The sequence below is a fragment of the Primulina tabacum genome, chromosome 1, assembly GCF_025594145.1.
Source record: "Primulina tabacum isolate GXHZ01 chromosome 1, ASM2559414v2, whole genome shotgun sequence".
Lineage (NCBI taxonomy): Eukaryota > Viridiplantae > Streptophyta > Magnoliopsida > Lamiales > Gesneriaceae > Primulina > Primulina tabacum.
Genome location: NC_134550.1, coordinates 52,645,909 through 52,668,615, shown reverse-complemented (window position 1 = coordinate 52,668,615; position 22,707 = coordinate 52,645,909). Strand labels below are relative to the sequence as shown.

The 22,707-nt window shown below is 35.4% G+C and overlaps 4 protein-coding genes across 8 annotated transcripts; 3 read left to right on the top strand and 1 right to left on the bottom strand.

The window, feature by feature from the left end:
* Positions 1 to 459: 459 nt before the first annotated feature.
* On the top strand, positions 460 to 4,334 carry LOC142548563 (aspartic proteinase 36-like). The gene is made up of 10 exons (XM_075656950.1): positions 460 to 921; positions 1,322 to 1,451; positions 1,577 to 1,824; positions 1,909 to 2,136; positions 2,676 to 2,838; positions 2,935 to 3,008; positions 3,118 to 3,214; positions 3,332 to 3,398; positions 3,705 to 3,776; positions 3,863 to 4,334. The coding sequence occupies exons 1-10, from the start codon at positions 686 to 688 to the stop codon at positions 4,036 to 4,038; spliced, it is 1,491 nt and encodes a 496-aa protein (XP_075513065.1). The 5' UTR covers positions 460 to 685; the 3' UTR covers positions 4,039 to 4,334.
* An 831-nt stretch (positions 4,335 to 5,165) lies between these two features.
* LOC142548553 (UDP-D-apiose/UDP-D-xylose synthase 2) lies at positions 5,166 to 9,290 on the top strand. Of its 2 annotated transcripts, XR_012820975.1 has the most exons (10): positions 5,166 to 5,548; positions 6,004 to 6,096; positions 6,182 to 6,289; positions 7,347 to 7,461; positions 7,549 to 7,682; positions 7,768 to 7,869; positions 7,951 to 8,043; positions 8,172 to 8,307; positions 8,697 to 8,948; positions 9,032 to 9,290. XR_012820975.1 is itself a non-coding variant. In XM_075656936.1 (9 exons), the coding sequence occupies exons 1-9, from the start codon at positions 5,279 to 5,281 to the stop codon at positions 8,807 to 8,809; spliced, it is 1,164 nt and encodes a 387-aa protein (XP_075513051.1). In that variant the 5' UTR covers positions 5,166 to 5,278; the 3' UTR covers positions 8,810 to 9,008. The 2 variants fall into 2 exon arrangements, 1 of the variants encoding a protein (XP_075513051.1); XM_075656936.1 differs by lacking the exon at positions 9,032 to 9,290 and having other exon boundaries at positions 8,697 to 9,008.
* A 127-nt stretch (positions 9,291 to 9,417) lies between these two features.
* LOC142548531 (BTB/POZ domain-containing protein At3g44820-like) lies at positions 9,418 to 13,670 on the top strand. 4 transcript variants are annotated; one of them, XM_075656918.1, is made up of 5 exons: positions 9,418 to 10,060; positions 10,294 to 10,457; positions 10,882 to 10,951; positions 11,521 to 12,729; positions 13,056 to 13,670. In XM_075656918.1, the coding sequence occupies exons 2-5, from the start codon at positions 10,408 to 10,410 to the stop codon at positions 13,572 to 13,574; spliced, it is 1,848 nt and encodes a 615-aa protein (XP_075513033.1). In that variant the 5' UTR covers positions 9,418 to 10,060; positions 10,294 to 10,407; the 3' UTR covers positions 13,575 to 13,670. The 4 variants fall into 4 exon arrangements, with proteins under 4 accessions (XP_075513033.1, XP_075513023.1, XP_075513042.1 ...); XM_075656908.1 differs by having other exon boundaries at positions 10,236 to 10,457; XM_075656927.1 differs by lacking the exon at positions 10,294 to 10,457.
* Positions 13,671 to 15,919: 2,249 nt separating this feature from the next.
* Positions 15,920 to 19,414, bottom strand: LOC142512623 (uncharacterized). The gene is made up of 4 exons (XM_075619692.1): positions 19,318 to 19,414; positions 17,828 to 18,891; positions 16,004 to 16,674; positions 15,920 to 15,923 (listed from the first exon to the last, which is right to left on the bottom strand). Exons 1-4 carry the CDS (start codon positions 19,412 to 19,414, stop codon positions 15,920 to 15,922), a joined length of 1,836 nt encoding a protein of 611 aa, XP_075475807.1.
* Between the last annotated feature and the right edge of the window lie 3,293 nt (positions 19,415 to 22,707).

The window sequence follows — 22,707 nt, the reverse complement described above, 5'->3', positions numbered from 1 at the left end:
ATGTAGAGGTAAAATAGCTGAAAATTTAAATCATTGTTTAATCCCATAATTTGGATGATAAATGATGAGATAATAAATTAAAAAATAATACTAAGATAGCTATTTTTAAATTCTAATTATCCTAAAAATGATTCAAATACAAAATAATACAAAAACATTAAATCTCATCCATTTGTGTAAACAAATAGCCATATTTATCCCCTATTTTTAGATATAAAACTAATTCAATCTTGAAACAGTTAAAGAAAATGAGCCACCGGTTTTCTTTTAATTTTCTCTAAATAGATTTTACTTATATAAAAACGGATTTTGCGATTTTTTTTTTTTAAAAAAAAGGTTTCCAAATTTTACTTGGTCAAAACAAGGTACAACGCTTTCTACACAAGGCAGGGTAATTTCCATAAAACGCGTGTTTGGCGAATATAAAATCTAATTTTCAAAACCAAGCTTGCTGCTATCGGGCTTGTCTGTGGCGCATTCTCCCCTCCCCTCTGTTTCCCAAGATTCACACGCATCCATCCAATACACGTAACACACACATATGACATACATACATATGCATGAATAGATATCCACGCCCGACACAATTGCGTAAAAATCCCTGTACATAATAGCCGTTGTATTGCTTCAAGTGAGAGAAAAGGCGAGAAATAGAGGAGAGAAAGAGAAGGGGTGTTTATAGGTAATGACGCCGTCGTGGATTCCTTTTGCGGTGGCGGTGACGGTGGTTGTGTTGGCGGCGGCGGTCGTTGGTGAAGGGAAGGGCGTGACGTTGACTCTTGAGAGGGCGAATCACCAGGGAATTGAGCTGAGTCAACTCAGAAACCGTGACAGGTTTAGACACGGCAGATTCTTGCAGCAACAGCCTCTTGGTGTCGTTGATTTCCCTGTCGAAGGAACCTATGACCCTTATCTTGTGGGGTATGTACCTATATTCTCGCCTTTTTCTTTCTTTTGAAATGCGTATATGTGTTACCTTTTCCTCTTATAAATGGTTTTGATATTCGTTTTTATGTATTGTGTAGAAGTTCTGATCTTTTTATTGATGGGTTTTGATTCTGGCTAACGAAAGAATACGTATTATTTAATTCAGTTTAGTTGATATGCCGATCGTTCAAATGACCTTGAAAAAGGAAATGATATTGGGCTGTCATTGTAATTTGATAAATACAATAATTTCTTCGATTATGGTTCTGTTCAATTCTTGATAATTCTCTTTGGCCTTTTCTTTATATATCTCTTTGGTGATACATCAGGGATTTGATTTAGAGAAAAATTAATGATTCAAGAACTTATCAAGCTGGTGAATCTTGATTTTTAGGTTGTACTTTACTAGAGTTAAATTGGGTACTCCTCCAAAAGAATTCTATGTACAGATAGATACTGGAAGTGATGTGCTATGGGTCAGTTGCAGTCCCTGTGTTGGCTGCCCAACATCAAGTGGACTACAAGTAAATTCTTCCTTCATTTATGCAGATCTTCGTTTTTTCATCTTTAAATTTAAATTTCTTTGTTTTGTTTTTTAGGTGTGGAAATATTGAATGATTTTAAATTCCAATGCTTCTCTTTTTAACAGATTCAGCTAGAGTTTTTCGATCCTTCCAGCTCACAAACAGCTTCGCCAGTCTCATGTTCAGATCAGAGATGTGCTTTAGGAGCACAGTCTTCTGATTCCGGGTGTTCAGGTAAAAACCAATGCGGATACACATTCCAGTATGGTGATGGCAGTGGCACATCAGGATATTATGTGTTAGATTCAATATATTTGGACACAGTTGTTGGAGATTCTTTGACGTCGAATTCTTCAGCAGCAGTTGTTTTTGGGTGAGTTATCTTTTATCTATATTAAACAATTCTTGGTGCATATGGTTACTTATGGTTGACATGGTTTCTTATGTTTCTACTCAGCTGTAGCACATCACAGACCGGGGATCTTACAAAGCCAGATAGGGCAGTTGATGGTATATTTGGTTTTGGACAAAATGGCTTATCTGTAATCTCTCAACTTTCATCACAGGGAATCACCCCAAATTCATTTTCCCATTGCTTAAAAGGAGAAAATGGTGGGGGTGGTATTTTGGTGCTTGGGCAGATTGTGGAGCCAAATCTTGTTTACACTCCTCTAGTTCCATCACAGTTAGTATTTTCCTGCTCGTAAATTATTAAGAGTCTTCTTTTTGGTACTTTTCCTGCTCATAAATTATTAAGAGTCTTCTTTAGTGTCCGATATGTCACTTAAAGAAGCATTATGCAACAGGATTATGCATATTTAATTTTACTGTTAAATTTGATGTGCATTTATATAACTATCATTTGAGGCTGTTACCAAGAATCTTCAGCTTACTTTTTTAATTCTTTTGGCAATGGCAGTATCAGTCATTGTGATTTATGTTCGAAGGGTTAGCTTCTTTATTTCATAGTCTCAAAATTTTAATTTTTGTTACCTTCCAATAGCATATAGGTACTAATACTGAAAGAGCTTAAGCTAAAGGAATTTAGGTCAAAAATTGAAATGACTGATCCTGGAATCATGTTTATTTATAATGGGGTCATATTACTTTTTAAATCATTTTTTGGTTTGCATGTACCGAAATATCTTGTTTTGTGAAGGCAGGTTCTTATTTGAGAACAATCAAGTTCTTAACTCTCAAGGTTTTTGTGGCTCTAAATTTCAGGCCCCATTACAACGTAAATCTACAAAGCATTTCAGTAAATGGGCAAACTTTACCCATCGATCCATCTGTTTTTGCATCATCAACCAACCGAGGAACAATAATTGATTCAGGAACAACGCTGGCATATCTTGCAAAAGAAGCTTATGACCCTTTTGTTACCGCGGTAAGTTTCTGCTTTCAGAAGCCACTTCTTTTAATTATTATTTTCAAAAATTTATACGCCGTGATGTCCAAAATGCGGCATATTTTTCCTTGGCAGATTACACAGACTGTTTCGCAATCCGTCCGCCCTCTTGTTTCAAAGGGAACCCAATGCTATCTAACTACCTCCAGGTTTTTCTCTCACATGAAAAACCAATTGCAGCATATAAATCTCACATGAAAAATCATTGCTTGTCTGTCTTGTCATATAGTCTTGACTATTTTTTATTTTATTTTCCAGTATCTCAGATATTTTCCCTCTAGTTAGTTTAAACTTTGCTGGTGGTGCCTCGATGATGCTAAGGCCTCAAGATTACCTCTTGCCGCAAAACACTGTTGTGAGTCAACATTGCATGCTCCTACAAACCTTGTGCACCCTAGTTACACGCTCAAATAAGAACCTGATTTTCTTGATTGTTAATGAATGTTGTTACATTTGATTCTTGTTTGTTCAGGGTGGTGCAGCAGTGTGGTGCATCGGCATTCAGAAATTTCAGGGTGAAGGAATGACAATTTTAGGAGGTATGAAGCATACATATATTATAATGCATCTTGAACGATTATTTTAATACCAACGCACTCTATAGAACTACACAATTGTTGCATTACTAAAAAGTTTGCTTTTTTATTTATCAAAAGTCGTAGATTAGTTTTTGAATCATATATATAACAGGCAACTGCCACATTTCATCGTTGCACCACATTCATGCAGGCAATAAAAACAATTATTGCTCGCTAAAACTCTGCCTTCGCATGCTTGCCTGCTTATCGTTCAAAATATGATAATGCTGTATTCGGATTATATGAATTTCTTGGTCCCATGTGCAGATTTGGTCCTGAAAGAAAAGATTGTTGTATATGATTTGGCTGACCAAAGGATTGGATGGGCAAATTATGACTGTAAGTTCTTTCTGTTCTAAATTTTTGAACCTATTTCTTTAGCATTACTACAGCTCATTTTAAACAAACTTCACTTCTTATAACAGGTTCGTCTTCTGTAAATGTCACCACCGCAGGCAGTACTGGTAAAACGGAATTTTTCAATGCGGGACAGTTTAACGACAATAATTCTGCATATATCGAAGCTTATAAGATGATATCGAGTACCATAATAACTTTACTGTTGCATGTTGCATTCTTCGGTGTTTTACCATTTTTATGAGATTGGATAAGTGATTCTTACCGTCTCCAACTCTATTTTTTTCGACTTTCTTTACATAATTCCCTGCTATTACAAATTTACGGCATTAGGTAGATGTATATCGTGCAGTATATTGATTGAAGCTTTGTTCCACTGGCTTTAGTCCTCATAGGATTATACAGGCTGTTTGTACAGAAGATTCATACAGGAATACTGTACATTTCTTTATAAAAGAGTTCTACTGTATATTTGTATTTAAGGAAAGAATATGATCTCGCAATAATACATCCTCGTGAAATTATATTTGATTTGTTCTACTCTTATATATATAGTAATAATTGTTAGTTTGGCTTTATCCATTGAGATTCTGTAACATTTTGGTGAATTTTCTTCAATTTGTTTAATTAGTTCGTGGAACTTTTTAAAATTTCACGTTGAACAAGATAAATAAAGTTTTATACAATTGACATGGATATAATTTACATCACCAAAAAGGAGGCCATCAGACCAAGTTATTAACTTATTATAGGTAGATTATATGGAGTGTATGCAAACTCCAAAGAAAAGTGATTGTATCCAAATATGCTCATTTCAAATACTAAAATTCATGGAAATTTTATATATATATATATATGATTTTAGATTATTATTATTAATAATTATTTTTATTATTAAAATTGGTACAAATTTTTTTTAAAAGAAATTTTTTAAAAAAAGACATGGCGTGTGGAAGCATGTACCTTAAAATAGTTTGAAAAAAAAAAAAAAATATTGGGCGTTCAAATGTTTGGACACTCAGTTGATGTGAAAAAAATTGGACGTCATATTGGTTTGAACATCAATTTGAATATTTTAAGTTTATATCGTGTAAAATCATAGATGATATGTGTGCACTTTTATAAAATGAAAAGTAATCAATTTTTTTTAAAATTATTGTGATTTATATTATTAAATATGGTAATAATTAAAGGATAATGTAATTATCTGAATTTTGCTATAAAGTAAAGCGTAACAAAAATAAAATTTTATAACAGAATAATTAAATCTCCTCCGTTTATTTTAATAGAAAGAGCTGCGGTTCCAAGCATCCACGTGGCATAAAATTAGTCGAGTACAGCGAGTATCTCTGTACGTACTATGGCAAGCATAAAATCCAGAGCGCCACAAATTCAGGGAACCCAATTCTTACGCTGTAGCAGAATTTCTCTCACGCAACACAAAAAATCCGTCGTGATAGGAGTTTCCGGCTATCCGACAGGAAATGGCGAGTGCGAGAGTAGATCTGGACGGGAATCCGATCGAGCCGATGACGATATGCATGATTGGCGCGGGGGGATTCATTGGTTCGCATCTGTGCGAGAAGCTCATGATGGAGACCCCGCACAAGGTGCTAGCGGTTGATGTATACAGTGACAAAATCAAGAGCCTCCTCGAGCCGTCCACCCTCCCCTGGGCTGATCGGATACAGTTCCACCGCCTCAACATTAAAAACGATTCTCGCCTCGAAGGCCTCATTCGCATGGCGGATCTTGTAAATTATTCATGCCTTCTCTCTGATTTCAGCATTTTCAGAAGTTCATTGTTTCTGTCTGGATGTTCCTTCTTCGTGTCTTTGATTTTTCGTTTGATTCTTTTTCTGTTTTTGGCTTTGCATTTACTGCTGGTGATGTTCAACTTTAACTCATATGGTGATTGGAGATTTCTTCTGAACCAAAACGGAATTGAAATTTCGAGCTCTTATATAACTGGATTTATTTCTGAAATTGGAGTTTATTTATTTAAGACTTTGATGGTACGTAATTGTCTTTTGGATCTAAGTTTGATGTGAACGTGAGTCTAGATAATTGTTTACTGTGTAGAAGTTTCTTCTGCACCGGTGTCAATTTTAATTTTATCAGCTCATTATCCTCCTTATTTTGTACTTACGTGCGGACATGACTCATACGATTTTGACTGGGATTGACTATAGAAATTTGTGTGGTGTAGACTATAAATCTGGCTGCTATATGCACTCCAGCAGATTACAACACCCGCCCTCTTGACACAATTTATAGCAACTTCATAGATGCTCTCCCGGTGGTATGTTTTCTTTCACACTTTTTGATGGTATTTGAATAATTTGTGAGTTTATTTTTTGGATTCGATTTGACCTCTGTGGATTTAGGTCAAGTACTGCTCAGAAAATGGCAAGCGACTCATACATTTTTCCACTTGTGAGATTTATGGAAAAACCATTGCTAGCTTTTTACCCAAAGATAGCCCGTTGCGCCAGGTGAATCTTAATTTGCATTGCCACTCTTGTAGGATTATATTTCCTTAGTTGAGCACTAATGTTGTGCTATTTCTTTTATTTATTTACTACCTTTTAAGTCTTTTTCTTACCTCGTAAGTGAAACGTTTTGTATCATTGGCTGGATTGGTGAAGAATGGTTTCAATTTTTCGTTATGCTTTTCATGTCGTTCCTGAAATGATCGGTCTGGTGTTGTTAGTCTCCAAACCTGTTTTGTATTCTTATTGAGATTTCTTCCACTCTAGTCCAAGACAGGCCCCCATTGGGCGAAGGGGTCTCATTCATGCACTCAAGAGAATAAACTCTAGTAATATCATTTTTCGAAGGTGCAAAATGTATACTCTAGTTTGATTCCTGGGGTTGCCTTTGACCACAGAAAATTGTAGTTAACTTTGAATGTTGTGCCTTGGATCTGACTCATGTTGGTTTTTGCTTTATTCAAAACATTTTATTGTTCTTTGTATGTCTAGTATCAGCATTGTCATGTTTCTTTCTGGAAAAAATAATTGTTTTAACTGAAGGTCAGAAGAAGTCTTGTCAAACACAAGTGTTCTCAGATGCTTGCAATCTATGCTTAAAAAAATTACCAATATTTGAGGAACAAGGTTTGTTTAAGATAGTTTGATTTATACTTCTCTATATCCTATCTATTTTTTTGCCTACTGCTTAACACATACAATGTAGGTGTTAATTCAATGGAAAATGCTTTATCGATTACTTGTTTTACAAATCAATTCTTGATTTTCCCCCCGTTTTGAGCCTCAATATATATGTTTTTTATATTCAAATTTATGCTATGTTTACTTTGAAGGACTGAATTTTGACGGAGAATGTCTTATTGTCAATATTTGAATCCGAAATATGGATTTTCAGCTATATAGTTAGTAAATAGTGACTGAGGTGGTGTAATTCGCTTAAAGCTGTCAACCAGCTATGCCGATTGTCCAACTTAAGAGGGGGATATATGATGGATTTTGGTCTCTTGACTGCGTTAATTTTCAAACAAATACTGAATCATTGTTTATTATCTTTTGTTAGGATCCTAGTTATTATGTTCTCAAGGAAGATGCCTCCCCTTGCATATTTGGTCCTATTGAAAAACAGAGGTGGTCATACGCATGTGCAAAGCAGTTAATTGAAAGACTGATTTATGGTGAGCAATGATCTTGTATTAAAAGATTAACTGGTGTTTGTGCTGTAACTGACGCTTTATATGTATCTTAATTACTTTGTATAACAGCCGAGGGTGCTGAAAATGGTCTTGATTTTGCGATTGTGAGGCCTTTCAATTGGATTGGTCCCCGGATGGATTTTATACCTGGAATTGATGGGCCGAGTGAGGGCGTTCCTAGAGTTTTGGCTTGCTTCAGCAATGTGAGATCATTTTCATGCTAATCCGAAAGCCATAAACACTATTTATGCTCATCTCATTTTCTAATTGTTGGTTCTTTCTGTTCAGAATCTTTTGAGGCGTGAACCTTTGAAGCTTGTGGATGGTGGCCAATCACAGAGAACCTTTATTTATATTAAGGATGCAATTGAAGCTGTTCTTTTGATGATTGTATGTTCAAATTTTGTTTTTCCATTTTCCTTCTCTATGTGGATATGTTTAACAGTAGCTAAGTGGTGCGATTAAACTCAGGAAAATCCAGCTAGAGCTAATGGTCAAATATTTAATGTGGGCAACCCTAACAATGAAGTTACGGTGAGACAACTAGCTGAGATGATGACTCAGGTAAATTAAGAATCTGGTATATCTTTTATTTAAAAAAAGAATTTGGTATTTGGTATCTTCTTAACTATTAACCTTCGATTTAAACTCTCTATTTGGTAAGTAATTTCTTTCTTTTTGCACGATTTCAGGTTTACTCTAAGGTTAGTGGGGAACCTCCGCTAGAGACACCTACTACTGATGTTAGCTCTAAAGAATTTTATGGCGAAGGCTATGATGATAGTGACAAGAGAATTCCAGACATGACGATAATCAACAGACAACTTGGTAAAGAATCGTTCTTGTGGCCAAAAATTACATTTTTTCTGTGTGTTAACATGAGTTTGAATTTTAGTCCTTTATTTATGGTCCCTCCATTAGATGCGTGTACGGGGCTGTCCTCTGCTAATTGTCTGGCTCCAACCAACACAATCGATCCTTTTTGCTGGAATTTTTATTTTTCCCATTAAATTTTGCCAATCTAATTCTCATTTCACTCATCATTACCCAGATGCTTGTCCACCTCAATATCTGAACTTAAGCCAAAATGATCTACTACGTTTGCTCGTCAATTCCTACAAGATTATGTCATAAAAAGAGTACAATAATGGCTCCTCTTAGATTACGAATACGATCCTTTTTCTACCATTTATTTTTCATATGTTGTTATTTTTCAGGGTGGAACCCAAAGACATCGCTCTGGGATTTACTCGAATCCACACTAACCTACCAACACAGGACTTATGCTGAAGCCATCAAGAAAGCTATTTCAAAACCAGTGGCTAATTAAGATTTCTAAGGAAGAGAATTTCATTTCCAGTTATTCTACATTTGCAGTTATTGTTACGTGACTCGCGTCCTCCTCTTCGAGGATATCTGAACTTTTTTTGTCTCTGAAAATCTTGGAATGTTCCATTGGTTCCGTAGTTGTAAGGATCTTATGCCTCGTACCTTTGAGAATTCACTTCAGTAGTTACAACATAATTTGTTATTTTTCTCTAACATGCCGCAGCACTTCGGCCAAAACTGTATACTGGATATGATACTGATGAAAAACTAGGGGACGTATATTGTTCTGATTTAGGGGGAAGAAGCCTTTCGAAGTCTTGGCGGGAATTTGTAAACTGTATACAAGGCTCGGCGTCGCTCAATCTGACGAGACTTGTCCTAGATAATTATATTTGACAGTGCCCATTTCTTATATTGTATTTATAGATGGAAACATTGAAATTTTCAAATTCTTATTAATTTATACTGCTGTGCCCATTTCTTATATTTATTTATAAATGAAAACATTGAAATTCTCAAATCCTTATTGATTTTTTCAGTATAAAGGCATGAAAGTAATTCCATGAGCTGAACGAGTAGACGTTTTAGAGTATCTTTTTTTTTTTTTTTTTTTTTTGAGTTTAACTATTGCGCCTATTTGGGAGTGAACCATGGGGAGAGGTTTATGCCAATCCATAAGAGATGATTCGCATTTTAGAGAATCTATTTGCACGCGCAGAAGCGCTGAAGACCAAAACCCTATTTCTCTCCCGCTATTAGGTCCTTTTTATTTTGTTTCTCTCCCATATCAGCTGTTCGACGAAAAGTCGCAGTCAAAACGTTTTATTTTATTCTCTTAATAATGATCACCCGTGTTTTTTTGTCTCCGTCTTTATGCCATCTGTTTCTTGGCCGGCCTATATCATTCTCACACGCCTGCCAGCGCATGCATGAATGCCAAAACACTATGGGAAAATATATCAAACTCCACGGAAGACGCACGACTACGATACGACGGAATGATGAGTGAACTTAGAATCTTTGTAAAAGATTATGCGGTTTCCTGTTGTTTTTAGTTTTGTTAACATCCTATGATCCTATCTGGATTTTATCTGTCTTTAAAAAAAAAAATCGCGTACGCTTACAACCTATGTAAATTATGCTTGTATTAATGAGTGAATTGAGTGAAGTGATGTATCATTAGGAACAGTGTGTTGGACTTTTTACAAGAACCATTCGACGAAGGATATTCTAAAGTTTAGAGTCTTTGTAGGTATGATTGCTCTTTTTTTCTTTTTTTCCTTTTCCCCTTACAACTACGCGAGACTCATTGTGTTCTCTTAACTGTTTGAATGAGATTGTGATTGATGTGGTCGGTGGGCTGCCTTTTGGTGGGGTTTGTTTATATCCATGATTAATGAAGTGCTGAGCTGTGGAATTATCATTAGGTTTCTCCGATGCTTGAAAGAAACTGAATTCTGATGGGGACATCTCTTTATGCTTTAGGACACAGAGAAAAGAGCTGATTCTTAAATTGAATTCGTCATTTATTAGAGAAAATGATGTGTTGAAAGTCTCTTCTTGCACAAAATAAAGTTGGTTCTTGAATTTTGGTTTGTGATGGCTCCTGCCGGCAAAATTCCTGCATTTTACCGTGAAGGAAACGACTGGTGATTCCCCTTTTGCATTTTTTGCTATATATTTTTAAAATTTTCCAGTTCTTTCACTTTTGTACCCATGAACTGCAGACTCTCGCTAAACACAATCAGAAATAGATACCGTTCTCTTGTTATATAGTTATAGTGAAGTATGTATCGATTTATTGGAGCATCAAGTTTTGGTAATAGTTAGCCCTGATACTTTACAGAGCTTATTTAGTTGTAGTTGTTTTTTGCTGTGAGGAATATGGTATGAATGGGGTAGTCAGTTTGATGAATGGCCTGAGTTTGAGAAGCTTGGTGTTTCTGCAGAGGAGAGATGTAAATTGTGAAAATAGTAGAGTTTTATGCACACTGGAGAAAAAAATTAAGTAATTTACAATAAGCTGAATTTGGCACGGACGTAGCAATTTGAAATTTGTGTGTTTCATGTCAGTTTCTGCAGTTCAAGTCTTCCAAGCGATATTTCTGTGGTGGTGGACGGCATAAACTTCCATCTTCACAAGGTAAATTTTCTTCTGTGTACGTATGCAAACTGCAATCCAATGTCATTGACAATATTAAATATTCTTTTTGTCATTTGTTATTTGGAGAAAATCACGAGGCAATACTTTTACAATGTCGACCATTAGAATTATAATGTTCTGAAAATTAATTATAAAATATGATCTCGAAGATCTGATTATCCACAATTTTGCTATTTGCTGCACAATTGTTTTGTTACCAATCATATACCATAAAATTCATCCGTCCAGTAACAATAAATTTACGCTGTGTTTCCTTATTCTTAGCTGTCTCCACATTTCATCAGATATTCTTGGGTAACATCAAGAAATTAAAATTTATTAGTTGGTCAAAAGATGAAATTAGACAGCGAAGTGCATGGTTTTTTAAAATATTATATTTCTATAAGAAAAATTGAGAAGAATGTCAAGGATCAATCCTGGCCATTGACATGACAAAAATCTGAAGTTGAGCGTGATAAATACTTTTTGAAGTGCAAATAAGACTTTCATTTTTCGTTTGTTACAGTGTCAATTTCTAGCTAAGATCTTATTAAAATGATTATTGTCAGTTTCCTCTGATTTCAAAATGTGGGACGATAGTTCACATCATTGAAGAATCTCAAAGCACCATCGATGAGACATTCACAACAGTTCTCGAAGAATTTCCAGGCGGTGCTGATGCATTTCTAATGATTGTCAAATTCTGTTATGGTATCCGAGTAGAATTGACACCAAACAATGTGGTGATGTTGTATTGTGCAGCAGACTTTCTTGATATGACAGATAACTATGGAGATGAAAATTTACTGTCTAAGTCAGAAACTTTTTTCCATAAGCATATACTGCAACACTGGAAGAATTGCATTTTTGCTATCCAACGTTGTGAAACCTTTATTACAAGAGCAGACAAACTTCGAATTACAAGTAGATGTATAAATGCTTTATCTGTAATGGTCTGTACAGATCCCAGTTTATTTGGATGGCCTATGATGATGTACGGTAGTCTGCAAAGCCCTGGAGGTAGCATCCTGTGGAATGGGATAAACACTGGTGCAAAGATCCATAGTGCTGAATCTGACTGGTGGTTTGAGGACATCTCATATCTCTGTGTTGAGTTGTTTGAGAGGCTGATTCGGGAAATGGGGGTCAAAGGTATACAACCTGAAAATTTGGCATCTGCCATAATGTACTATTGTAAGAAATATATCCCGGGGTTGGGACGATGGCCGGGAGGACAAACGGGTACTGGTAGAACAGTTGCGAGTTTTAGCATGACTCCGGCTGCTGTTGATCAGAGGTTTCTCCTGGAAAGGGTCGTAAAGTTACTACCCGACAAGAACGGTAAATCCTTTTGTCGTTTTTTACTGGGGCTTCTTCGTGTGGCATTAATTTTAGGAGTTAATCACACGTGTCAGAACTCTTTGGAGTGGAAAATAGGCATACAGCTAGAATTCGCAACCTTGGATAGTCTTCTAATACCTAATTATTCGGATTCTGATATTTTGTATAATACTGAGTGTGTTGAAAGATTGCTTCAGCATTTTGTTTCTTCTGACCATAGTGTAACTACTAGATCCCCATCATCGCTTGACCTTGAAACATCCCCATCATCCGGACGGTGGAAGAGAGTTGCTAAACTGGTGGACAGTTATATTCAAGAAGTTGCTTCTGATGTGAATTTGAAACCCAGAAATCTACGTTCATTGGCAGAAGCCTTGCCAGAATCTTCCAGATCTTTGCATGATGGGCTATACAGGGCGTTGGATATATTCTTCAAGGTTTGCTTGATTCTTTTGCTTCTAATGTGTTGGAACTCACATGTTATATGGCTAATTTTAGGTGACTTTATTTGCTTGTCCATATTGGCTCTACCCCCTATGAATCCACATTTGTATGTTTGCTAATAATCAAATGCCTCTTTTCTTTTTCTTTCCATAGTTAAAATGCAGTCAAAATAGTAACTCTAGATTACTTCTTTTTATCTTAGTAGCGAGAGTATGAGGATTCCCATTAAATCCCATCTTTTGAGGGCGTCTTTAGAATGAGGTGTTCGATAACAATGCCACTGAAATATCAAGAATTCTGACAAATGCTGAACATGCAGGCACATCACTGGCTCTCAGAAAACGAGCGGGAGCAACTGTGTAGCATCATTGATTTTCAGAAGCTCTCAATAGATGCTTGTGCTCATGCATCCCAAAACGAGAGGTTCCCCCTTAGAGTGATATTACAAATTTTGTTTTTCGAACAGATGCAGTTGAGAACTGCTTTAGCTGGCTACCTCCATGTTCTAGATGCTGAATCCGTCCCTGCAGATACAATAACTTTTTCAAATGAATCAGCTAGTCAAGTAGTTCAACGAGATGGGTGGGTAAATGTTGTACGAGAAAACCGGGTGCTGAAAGTTGATCTGGAAAGGGTGAGGTCTCGAGTTGGAGAACTTGAACAGGAATTTGGTAAGATGAAGGAAGAAATGAAAAAGGTGTCAAAGTCACATATTCCCCTTATTTCAGCTCACAAGAGAACTGAAGATGGCACAGCAGGCATACCACAAGCTTCAGCTGAACAAGCACAACCTTCTAGTTGTCTCTCTCGACATCGTAAAAGCTTCTCATTGTTTTGAGTATCGTCACAAGAGAAGTCCATCTTTATGTCAATACACCACCTTGAAGTTGTATTTTGGTAAATTTTGACTTTCCAAGAATCCCTCAGTACATAAGTAGACTTGTCAAAATGGAGTCGGGCCGGGCCGGCCCGCCATAAAAATTGAACGTGTTTGGTTGATAAAATAGCAGCCAGTTTGGAGACGGACCAAATGGGTTGAGCCCGTTTGGGTTGCGGGTCAAGACGGGTCAGGCCCAACGGGGCGGGCTGGCCCGCCAAGTTAGGATAAAATTTTATATTTTTAAGTTTTATATAAAAATTGGAATAAGTTTTATGCGCCTCCATATCTTAGAACAAATATATTGATAATTTACTCTTAGAACAAATATACATAAAGAAAATAAGAGAGAAATTTACAGATATACATAAAGAAAACAAAAGGAAAGAAATTTTTGTAAATTAATTATTAAGCATAGCAGTTGTTTGTGAACCCAAAAGTGGTTTCGTTTGAAGTCCGACGAGTTGCAGTGAAATTTTGTAGACCCGGCGGAGGTTTGCTAATTATGTGTATTGTTGAAGACATAATATTTTTTAAATTTACAACTGTCTCTTTCCTCGATTTTATATTCTTCCATGTCTCAATCTTCATGTTTGGTTTAAACACTTTATTTTTTATGGATTATGTTGTATGCTTTCTTAATTTCTTATTTCAACGTTTTTAAGTATTTTATGAAACTATTTGACTGAAATATATTTTTATTCTATATTTAATGTGATACTCTTTAGAATTTTTTTTTTAAAAAAATAAGCGGTTTGGCCCGCTTAACTCGCGGACCAAGGTGGGTTGAGTTGGGTTGACCATTTAGAGCCCCGCCCCGCCCCGCCCCGCCCCGCCCCGCCCCGCCTAATGGCGGGTTGCGACGGGTTGTGGGTTGGCCCGTTCCGCCAACCCATTTTGACATATCTAACATAAGTCGCAGGCCCTATATAACACATGTTAGTAAGCTGAGTCAGCTCCTTGCGGCAATCGAGAAGTAATAACAAAGATCATGATGTTCCTAGTACAAGAAAATCAAAGCTGGATGTAGCTGGCATAATGGGCAGGGAAAAAATGCCTAGTAATATCAACCTTTTCTCCACGCTTTGTGGTCGTGATTTTACTGCGTACTAGACCTTTTTCCCTGATTTTCTGCGTCAACTATCAAGCTTGTGCATGGTCGCGGGATTTTCCGTGCCACTAAATATACTGTCTAGTGTTTGATAGAGATCCTTCGATTCATATAATGCTGTATAATTCATAGGGTTAGATCATTGGGAAATTTTGGTGAATAAGTTTGGTCAAATTTCTCTTTTTGAAAAATATACAACTCAACCCAAATTGTTCGAGCATATTCTGAAAGAAGAAGTGAATATTGGGAGAATTTATGTGTATTTAGTACAAAGAGCAACATGAATTTATACAGGGCATAAGTTGCGCTATTCTAGGAAATATAATATACAGAATCAATTACAATTATTGACTAATATATACATTCCTATAATAGAAAATATTATTCCTATAATCTAGCAGATTTTCTTTCTCGTAACACTCCCCCTCAAGTTGGAGCGTGTATATTGAGAACGCCAAACTTGTTAAGGAGAGAATGAAAAGTTGATGAACTGAGAGGTTTAGTAAATATATCAGCAAGTTGACAGCTCGATGAAACATGAGCAGTTTCTATGACACCTGACTGAATACGTTCTCTAATAACATGGCAGTCAATCTCTATATGTTTTGTTCGTTCATGGTAAACTGGATTTGCTGCAATATGCAGTGCTGCCTTACTATCGCAGAACAGTTTTGCTGGTTGTGGATGTTGTACCTGTAGATCATCTAACAAATACCTAAGCCAAGTAAGCTCACATGTTATAGAAGCCATAGCACGATATTCTGATTCTGCCGAGGACCTTGAGGTTGTTGCTTGTTTCTTGGTCTTCCACGAAATAAGAGATCCTCCAAGAAAAATACAATAACCAGTTACAGATCGTCTCGTGATTGAACATCGAGCCCAATCTGCGTCACTAAATCCCCTCAATAGTAAATTCCTTTTTGCTGGAAAAAATAATCCTTGTCCAGGTGAACCTTTAAGATACCGTAAAAGATGATGAACAGCATCTAAGTGTGGTTTTCTTGGTTCTTGCATAAACTGACTCAGAATGTGAACCGAATAACTTATCTCTGGTCTTGTGATAGTAAGATAGATAAGTCGTCCCACCAATCTTCTATAAATAGATGCATTTTTTGACAAATCTCCCTGCATAGGTAGAAGTTTGATATTTTCTTCCATTGGCGTCGATAATGGTTTGGCACCAAGCAAGCCTGCTTCATCTAAGATGTCAAGAGTGTACTTTCTTTGGGATATTGAAATACCACTGGCAGAACGAGCAACTTCAACTCCAAGAAAGTACCGTAACTGACCAAGGTCTTTAATTCGAAATTTGGTACGAAGAGACTCCTTAAGTGCAGCAATTGTGCTGTCATCATTACCTGTTATGATCATGTCATCCACATAAATGAGTACCGCTGTAAAAGAATTGCCAGAAACTTTTGTGAAAAGTGAATAGTCAGCTTTAGATTGGCGAAAACCATCTTGCTGAATAGCAGTAGAAAATTTCTGAAACCAACTCCGGGAGGCTTGCTTGAGCCCATATAGTGATTTATTGAGTCGGCATACCAGAGGTATCTCCCCCTGTCGATGAGAATGCATACCAGGAGGCAATTGCATGTAGACTTCTTCAAGTAAATCACCATGGAGAAATGCATTTTGGACATCCAGTTGGTGCAGGGACCAATTTCGAACAGCAGCTACAGCAAGTAAACAACGGACTGTAGCTAATTTGGCCACATGAGCAAATGTCTCCTTATAGTCAATTCCCTCCCGTTGAGTAAAACCTTTAGCCACCAAACGAGCTTTATAGCGCTCAACGGTGCCATCAGAGTTATATTTGATCTTGTACACCCACTTGCATCCTATTGGACGGTGACCAAAAGGAAGAGGTGTGAGTGTCCAAGTACGATTTTGGTCAAGAGCACTTAATTCGGCATCCATAGCTTTTTGCCATTTGGGGTCCAACACTGCCTGTTCATAAGTCACAGGTTCCACAAGAGTAGTAATAGCACAAATGAAATTGCAATATGTGGGCGAAAGTTGTGCATAAAAAATGTATCGAGATAAGGGATGACGCGTACCTGACAAGGAAGAAGACTGGTTGGAAGCAACCTTGGCCGTGTGGTAGAGATGAAAGTCTCGGAGTGTGACATTGGGTTGTTTGATACGATCTGAATGTCGAGTAGTAACATGTGCTTGTGGTAGAACACTAGTATGGGCCGGTATATTTTCATTCAAAATACTTGGACAGTTTGGTTGGTCAATATCTTTTGGGTCAATTGTATGTGTGGGGGCTGGTTCATCTAATGTGTGTGGTAAAGGAAGAACAAGCATATCATCTGGTTGTTTTTGAGAATTAGTATGAAATGGAAAAATATGTTCATAGAATACAACATCCCTAGAAGAAAATATTTTATGAGTGACAACATCATAAACTCGATAACCTTTTTGACCCAATGGATAGCCTATGAATATGCAACGATTAGCTCTTTGATCAAATTTAGATGTGGGTAGAAGATTGGTGGCATAACATAGGCACCCAAAGATTCGAAGATGTGAGTATGTAGGTGGCTTATTATGAAGGAGTTGATATGGTGATTTATGAGATAGAAGAGGAGTAGGTAAGCGATTTATCAAATAGCAAGCTGTTTGAATGCTCTCTCCCCAAAAATTTAGTGGCAAGTTTGCTTGAAAACGAAGGGCTCTTCCTACATTTAAAAGGTGGCGATGTTTCCTCTCGACTACCCCATTTTGTTGGGGAGTTGAGGTACATGAATGATGAAAAGTTATTCCTTTGTTATCCAAGTAATGTTTCATAGAGGTAAATTCAGCACCATTGTCAGCTCTTAAGAGTTTTGATACGACATTTAAATTGTGTTTCTACCCAAGAAATAAATGATTGTAGTATTCCTTAAGTTTCAGATTTAAAGCAAATAAGATGAATCCAAGTGTATCGAGTAAAATCATCAACGATTGTTAAGAAATAACGAGCCCCACAATGAGAATTTATTTTATAAGGTCCCCAAATATCACAATGTATCAAATCAAAAGGTGCTTGATAAGAAATTGAACTAGATGGAAAAGGCAAACGAGTTTGTTTAGCTAAAGGACAAACTTCACAAACATGCTTGGAATCAAAATAAATTGCACGAATAGATTTACTAAGAATTTGAAGAGGACTAGATGATGGATGCCCAAGACGTTGATGCCAAAGGTTGGAGTGTTTGCGGATAGTGTGGGCCAAGGCTGGATTTTGGTCTTGTGTTAGGTAGTAGAGGCCATTATGTTGCTTGCCCAGGCCAATCGTCTTCCTCGTAGTAGCGTCATGCACAACACAAAAATCAGGAGAGAAAATTACGATACATTTCAATGCCCTTGTTAGTTTACTAACTGATAGTAAATTAACTTTAAATTCTGGAACTCTGAGAACATCATCAATTTCTATGTCAGGTGAAATGCGTAATGAACCAATTGATTCAATATGTGCCTGACTACCATTTGGCAAACCAATAGTGGTTGTTCCTGATATTCTTTTTGATTCTAATAATTCAACTGAGGAAGCCACATGATCTGTGGCTCCACTGTCAATAATCCAGCACAAGCCCGAAGCAGCCAAATTAACTTTAGATGATGATTTGATGTTACCTGTAGTGTTTGTAAAAATTTGTGTGTTACCCTCATTGGTTTTCCGGATCATGGCTATTAATTGGTTGTATTCATCAGTTGTGAGCCTTGGACCATCATCTATTGAAACAAACTTTGTCGTTGTCTCTGGTGCCACCTTCACGTTATTTGCATTTGAAGAGCGTTGATTAAATGGTTTCATATTCTTGCCGTGAAACTTATGACCAACTGGAAAGCCATGGAGGTAGAAACACTTTTCAATGCTGTGATTATCACGGTTACAATAAGAGCAGTGCAACTGTGCCTTTTGTTTTTGTTCTTGATGTGCTTGAGTTGTCTTGCTATTTTGACCTACAATCATGGCATGGTGGTTCATGTTCCCGCAATTGAGAGAGACTTCAACTTGTTTTTCTTGTTGAAGAATAAGTGAATAAACTCGTCGTGTATCAGGTAGAGGCTGCATCAACAAAATTTGACCACGAATGGCTGCATAACTGTCATTTAATCCCATCAAAAATTGCATAACCTTCTCCTTTTCATCTCTCTGATTAAGTTTCTCCAATCCTCCACACGAGCAAGATAATGTCTCATGATAGGATGAGAGTTCATCCCAAAAAGATTTAAGCTTTGTGTAATAGACTGAAATAGATTGTTGTCCCTGCCTATGTTCCACAATATTTTGTTTGATCTGATAGATTCTTTAATCGTTCCCTTGAGAGAATCGCTCTTGCAGATCTGCCCAAACTTCTGCTGCAGTCTCCCAATAAATTACACTATTGGCTATGTCCGGATGAATAGAATTCAATATCCAAGACAAAACCATGTCATTGCATCGTTTCCAAGAATCAAAACTAGTGTCTGTTGTAGAAGGTGGCTTGATTAATCATGTGACCATCCCAATCTTGTTTTTAGCGCTCAAGCTAATTCGCATAGCTCGACTCCATGTGCTGTAGTTGTCTCCTTCGAGTACCTTAGAGACAAGTACCATACCTGGATGATCCGAGTGATGTAGATTGTAGGTGTCTAGGGCTTCTATGATAGCCTTAGACGATGTTGATTCTTTTCCATTGTTGCCTTTGTCTCCCATGATTGTAACAATTGCGGAAGCGTTTGAAAGATTTCAGAGTCACCAGGTTCAATGCTCTGATACCATGAAAGAAGAAGTGAATATTGGGAGAATTTCTGTGTATTTACTATAAAGAGCAACATGAATTTATACATGGCATAAGTTGTGCTATTCTAGGAAATATAATATACAGAATCAATTACAATTATTGACTAATATATACATTCCTATAATAGAAAATATTATTCCTATAATCTAGCAGATTTTTTTTCTCGTAACATATTCCGATATACATATTACTTTAAGAGGTAATTTTTTGAAAAAGCGGTTTATTTTGTTAACTACATCAATACATAAACACAGAGAGGTACCCGACAGAGAGCGGTACCAGCCTCGTTCATGCATTGCTGATGAAAAATATATGAATTTTAATGTAAGCACAAATTGATTTTAGGTTAATTATTCAATAATTTTATAAAGAAATTTTTTTCCAAGCCTTGTTGTGAGTTAATTTGCGGTTTTAAAATAATTATTTGTTTTTTTTCCCTCAATTTCGGTCTTTCTTTGCCCAAAATTGAAATTGACCACGGGAAATTGCTTAGTTGAACGTTGGATATGTCAAGTTTGACAATAAATTTGGGTTGTCGAGTTTAAAAAAAAAATTGGGGATTTTGATTTTAAATAGCTTATTTGACTCTTTTTTTAAAAAAAAAAATTCATTTGAGCAAACAAAATGAAATTGATAAGCCAAGGTCCATGTGATCTTAAAAATAAAAATAACAAAAAATTAGTAAAAATGTGCAGTTAGTAGCCAAAGCTAGAAATATGTGTCTTTTTGGTGGACGGGCTTGATTTTTAAAATTATTTTACTTCTTTAGTGGATTTTTTTTTTTTTTAAAAAAGATACGTATTACTTTCCTACCAAAATTCACAAGTTCATTTTCCAACTCAATATACACGAACACCAGCCGAGTAATTTCTCCTGACCAATTTCAATTTTGGACAAAAATAAAGGACTGGAATTGTGTACAAGCTATTGCACTAGGATTTCAAATTGACTCATAACGTGACTAAAATTGGAAACGTGAGAACTACATGACAAATAATATAAAAAATTTATTTTATAAATTAAGTAAACGCATGTTCTCCATCAGAAAATTTAAAAATACCTTCAAATTTCAACATACCTTTAAGGTAAATACATCTAAATGAAGATATTTCTTCTAACATATGTGAAAAATATATATGCTCACTTATATAGATAAATAAATACCCTCAAATTCATTCTTAAAACATTAATCTAAAGTTGAATTTGCATTGATGAATTTTAAATGTATTTTTATAGTTTTAGAAAAGTAAGACTGTAAACTTCAAATTCATTCTTGCATACTTATATCGTGTTTTATGTTAAATATGATGAATTTATAGTTCACATAATAATGAAAGATTTGAAATTTATTCTACTTTGTGTAACTAATGAGTAAATAAGTAAGATATGAATTCGAGATTTAATCAATTGTTTTATTGTTAACGGTAAAATTAGAATCAAAATATATAGATTTCAAATATATATGATAACACATACAAACTAAAGATAGCATCTCATGTTAATAACTGTGAGACGTAAAGTTTCAGTTATTATGGAATAGCAATTGATTATGATCTTCTTTCTATTTTCCAGAAGTAATGGTCCAAAAAATAATTTCCAGCTGCATGTATTGAATTCTTTGGTTATGATTGGTCAATCGTTTCGGACCTTCTAGAAATTAATTATTAGAAATTATGGTACTCCATATCCTATACTTTTTCTTCCATTTTGACAAGTTTAAAAGTTTGCTGTTCGATTTGTAATCATCGCCATCTTTTTCAATTGGCCCCTAAAATTTTTCACCTTTGTACTCTTTAATGGCCAACCAAAGTGAAAAGGTGTGAATTAAAGTTATCACAAAAGTTAGTATCTCTGATTTCTACCTTTACTTATATTTAATTAAGAATAGGTCTATTGTGAGACAGTCTCACGAATATTTATCTGTGAGATGTGTCAACCCTAACGATATTCACATAAAAAATAATACTCTTAGCATAAGAAACAATATTTTTTCATGAATGACATAAATAAGATATATGTCTCACAAAATACGATCCGTGAGACCGTCTCACACAAATTTTTGTCTTTAATATAAGTATACCATCAATTTTTTTAATATTAAATTATTGTAATCTATCAAATATTTGTAAAAATTAAGTCAAATTCAAAGTTTTATTATACCACATATATAATTGCTAAATTTTAGAAAATTTTTGTTTTGAACAAATTAGTTATAGTAGCAATATGATACAGGTCTCCCATGAGAGTTGTCGACTTAGTTTTGCACATGGTGAAAAATAACATTTTTAACATAAAAATAATATATTTTTATGTATTGGGTTGAGTATGGAATTTTTTTCTCAAAATTAAATCGTGAGATGATCTCGTAATTTTTTTTACGAAAACAATATTATGTTTCGCTTTTAAATGCATTGATTTAACACAATGGGATCTACAGATGTATTTAAAGATGTACTGTATATACAATGAACTAAAAAATGAAATACATTAATTTTTAAAATGGAAGTCAACATTTTTTTCTTTATAATTTGTCAATCGCAAATGATGGTCTGGAATAGTAAAATTTTTTTTTTAGGATCGAGCGTTTTTCGTTTTATTAAAAGTTATAGTTTAAGTTAATCAGGTAACTCTATATTTTAGACCATATAATAGTTCAAATGCACGTTTTGGTTGCTTTATCTACCAGAAATACTTATTGCATTTAACCTGAAATGTTTTTAGAAAAATGATAAAATTTATAAATTATAAAAAAAATACGAAAAAATAAGAAATAGAGAGTGTTGGAAAAAAGTTAAAAGCGTAAAATAATGTTTTAATAAATTCCAAAAATATTTTTATTGGAGATGGAGTTTGCTGATGTATTGTGAGATAAATGAATGTAAATATTAAATTTTTTTTTTTAACAAAAGTATTGAGGTTTTTGAGAACAGGAGAACAAACACCAGGGTGGTAGCACATACAAAGTTTTTAAAATCATAATCAGCCTCGTTTCAGAATTTAAGTGGTCCTGTCGAGAACGTTTTACGAGCGACGAGGTCCAACATTTTGGCCTGGCTCTAGTCTTTGAAGCCATGGACCACTTTTGTTTTTTTAAAAATCAGATATATCGTATTTATCAAATTCGTATGATATATCGAATATATAATCTCACGATATAATTGCAAAATTTTATGATATAATATCAATATTTCACGATATAATTGAT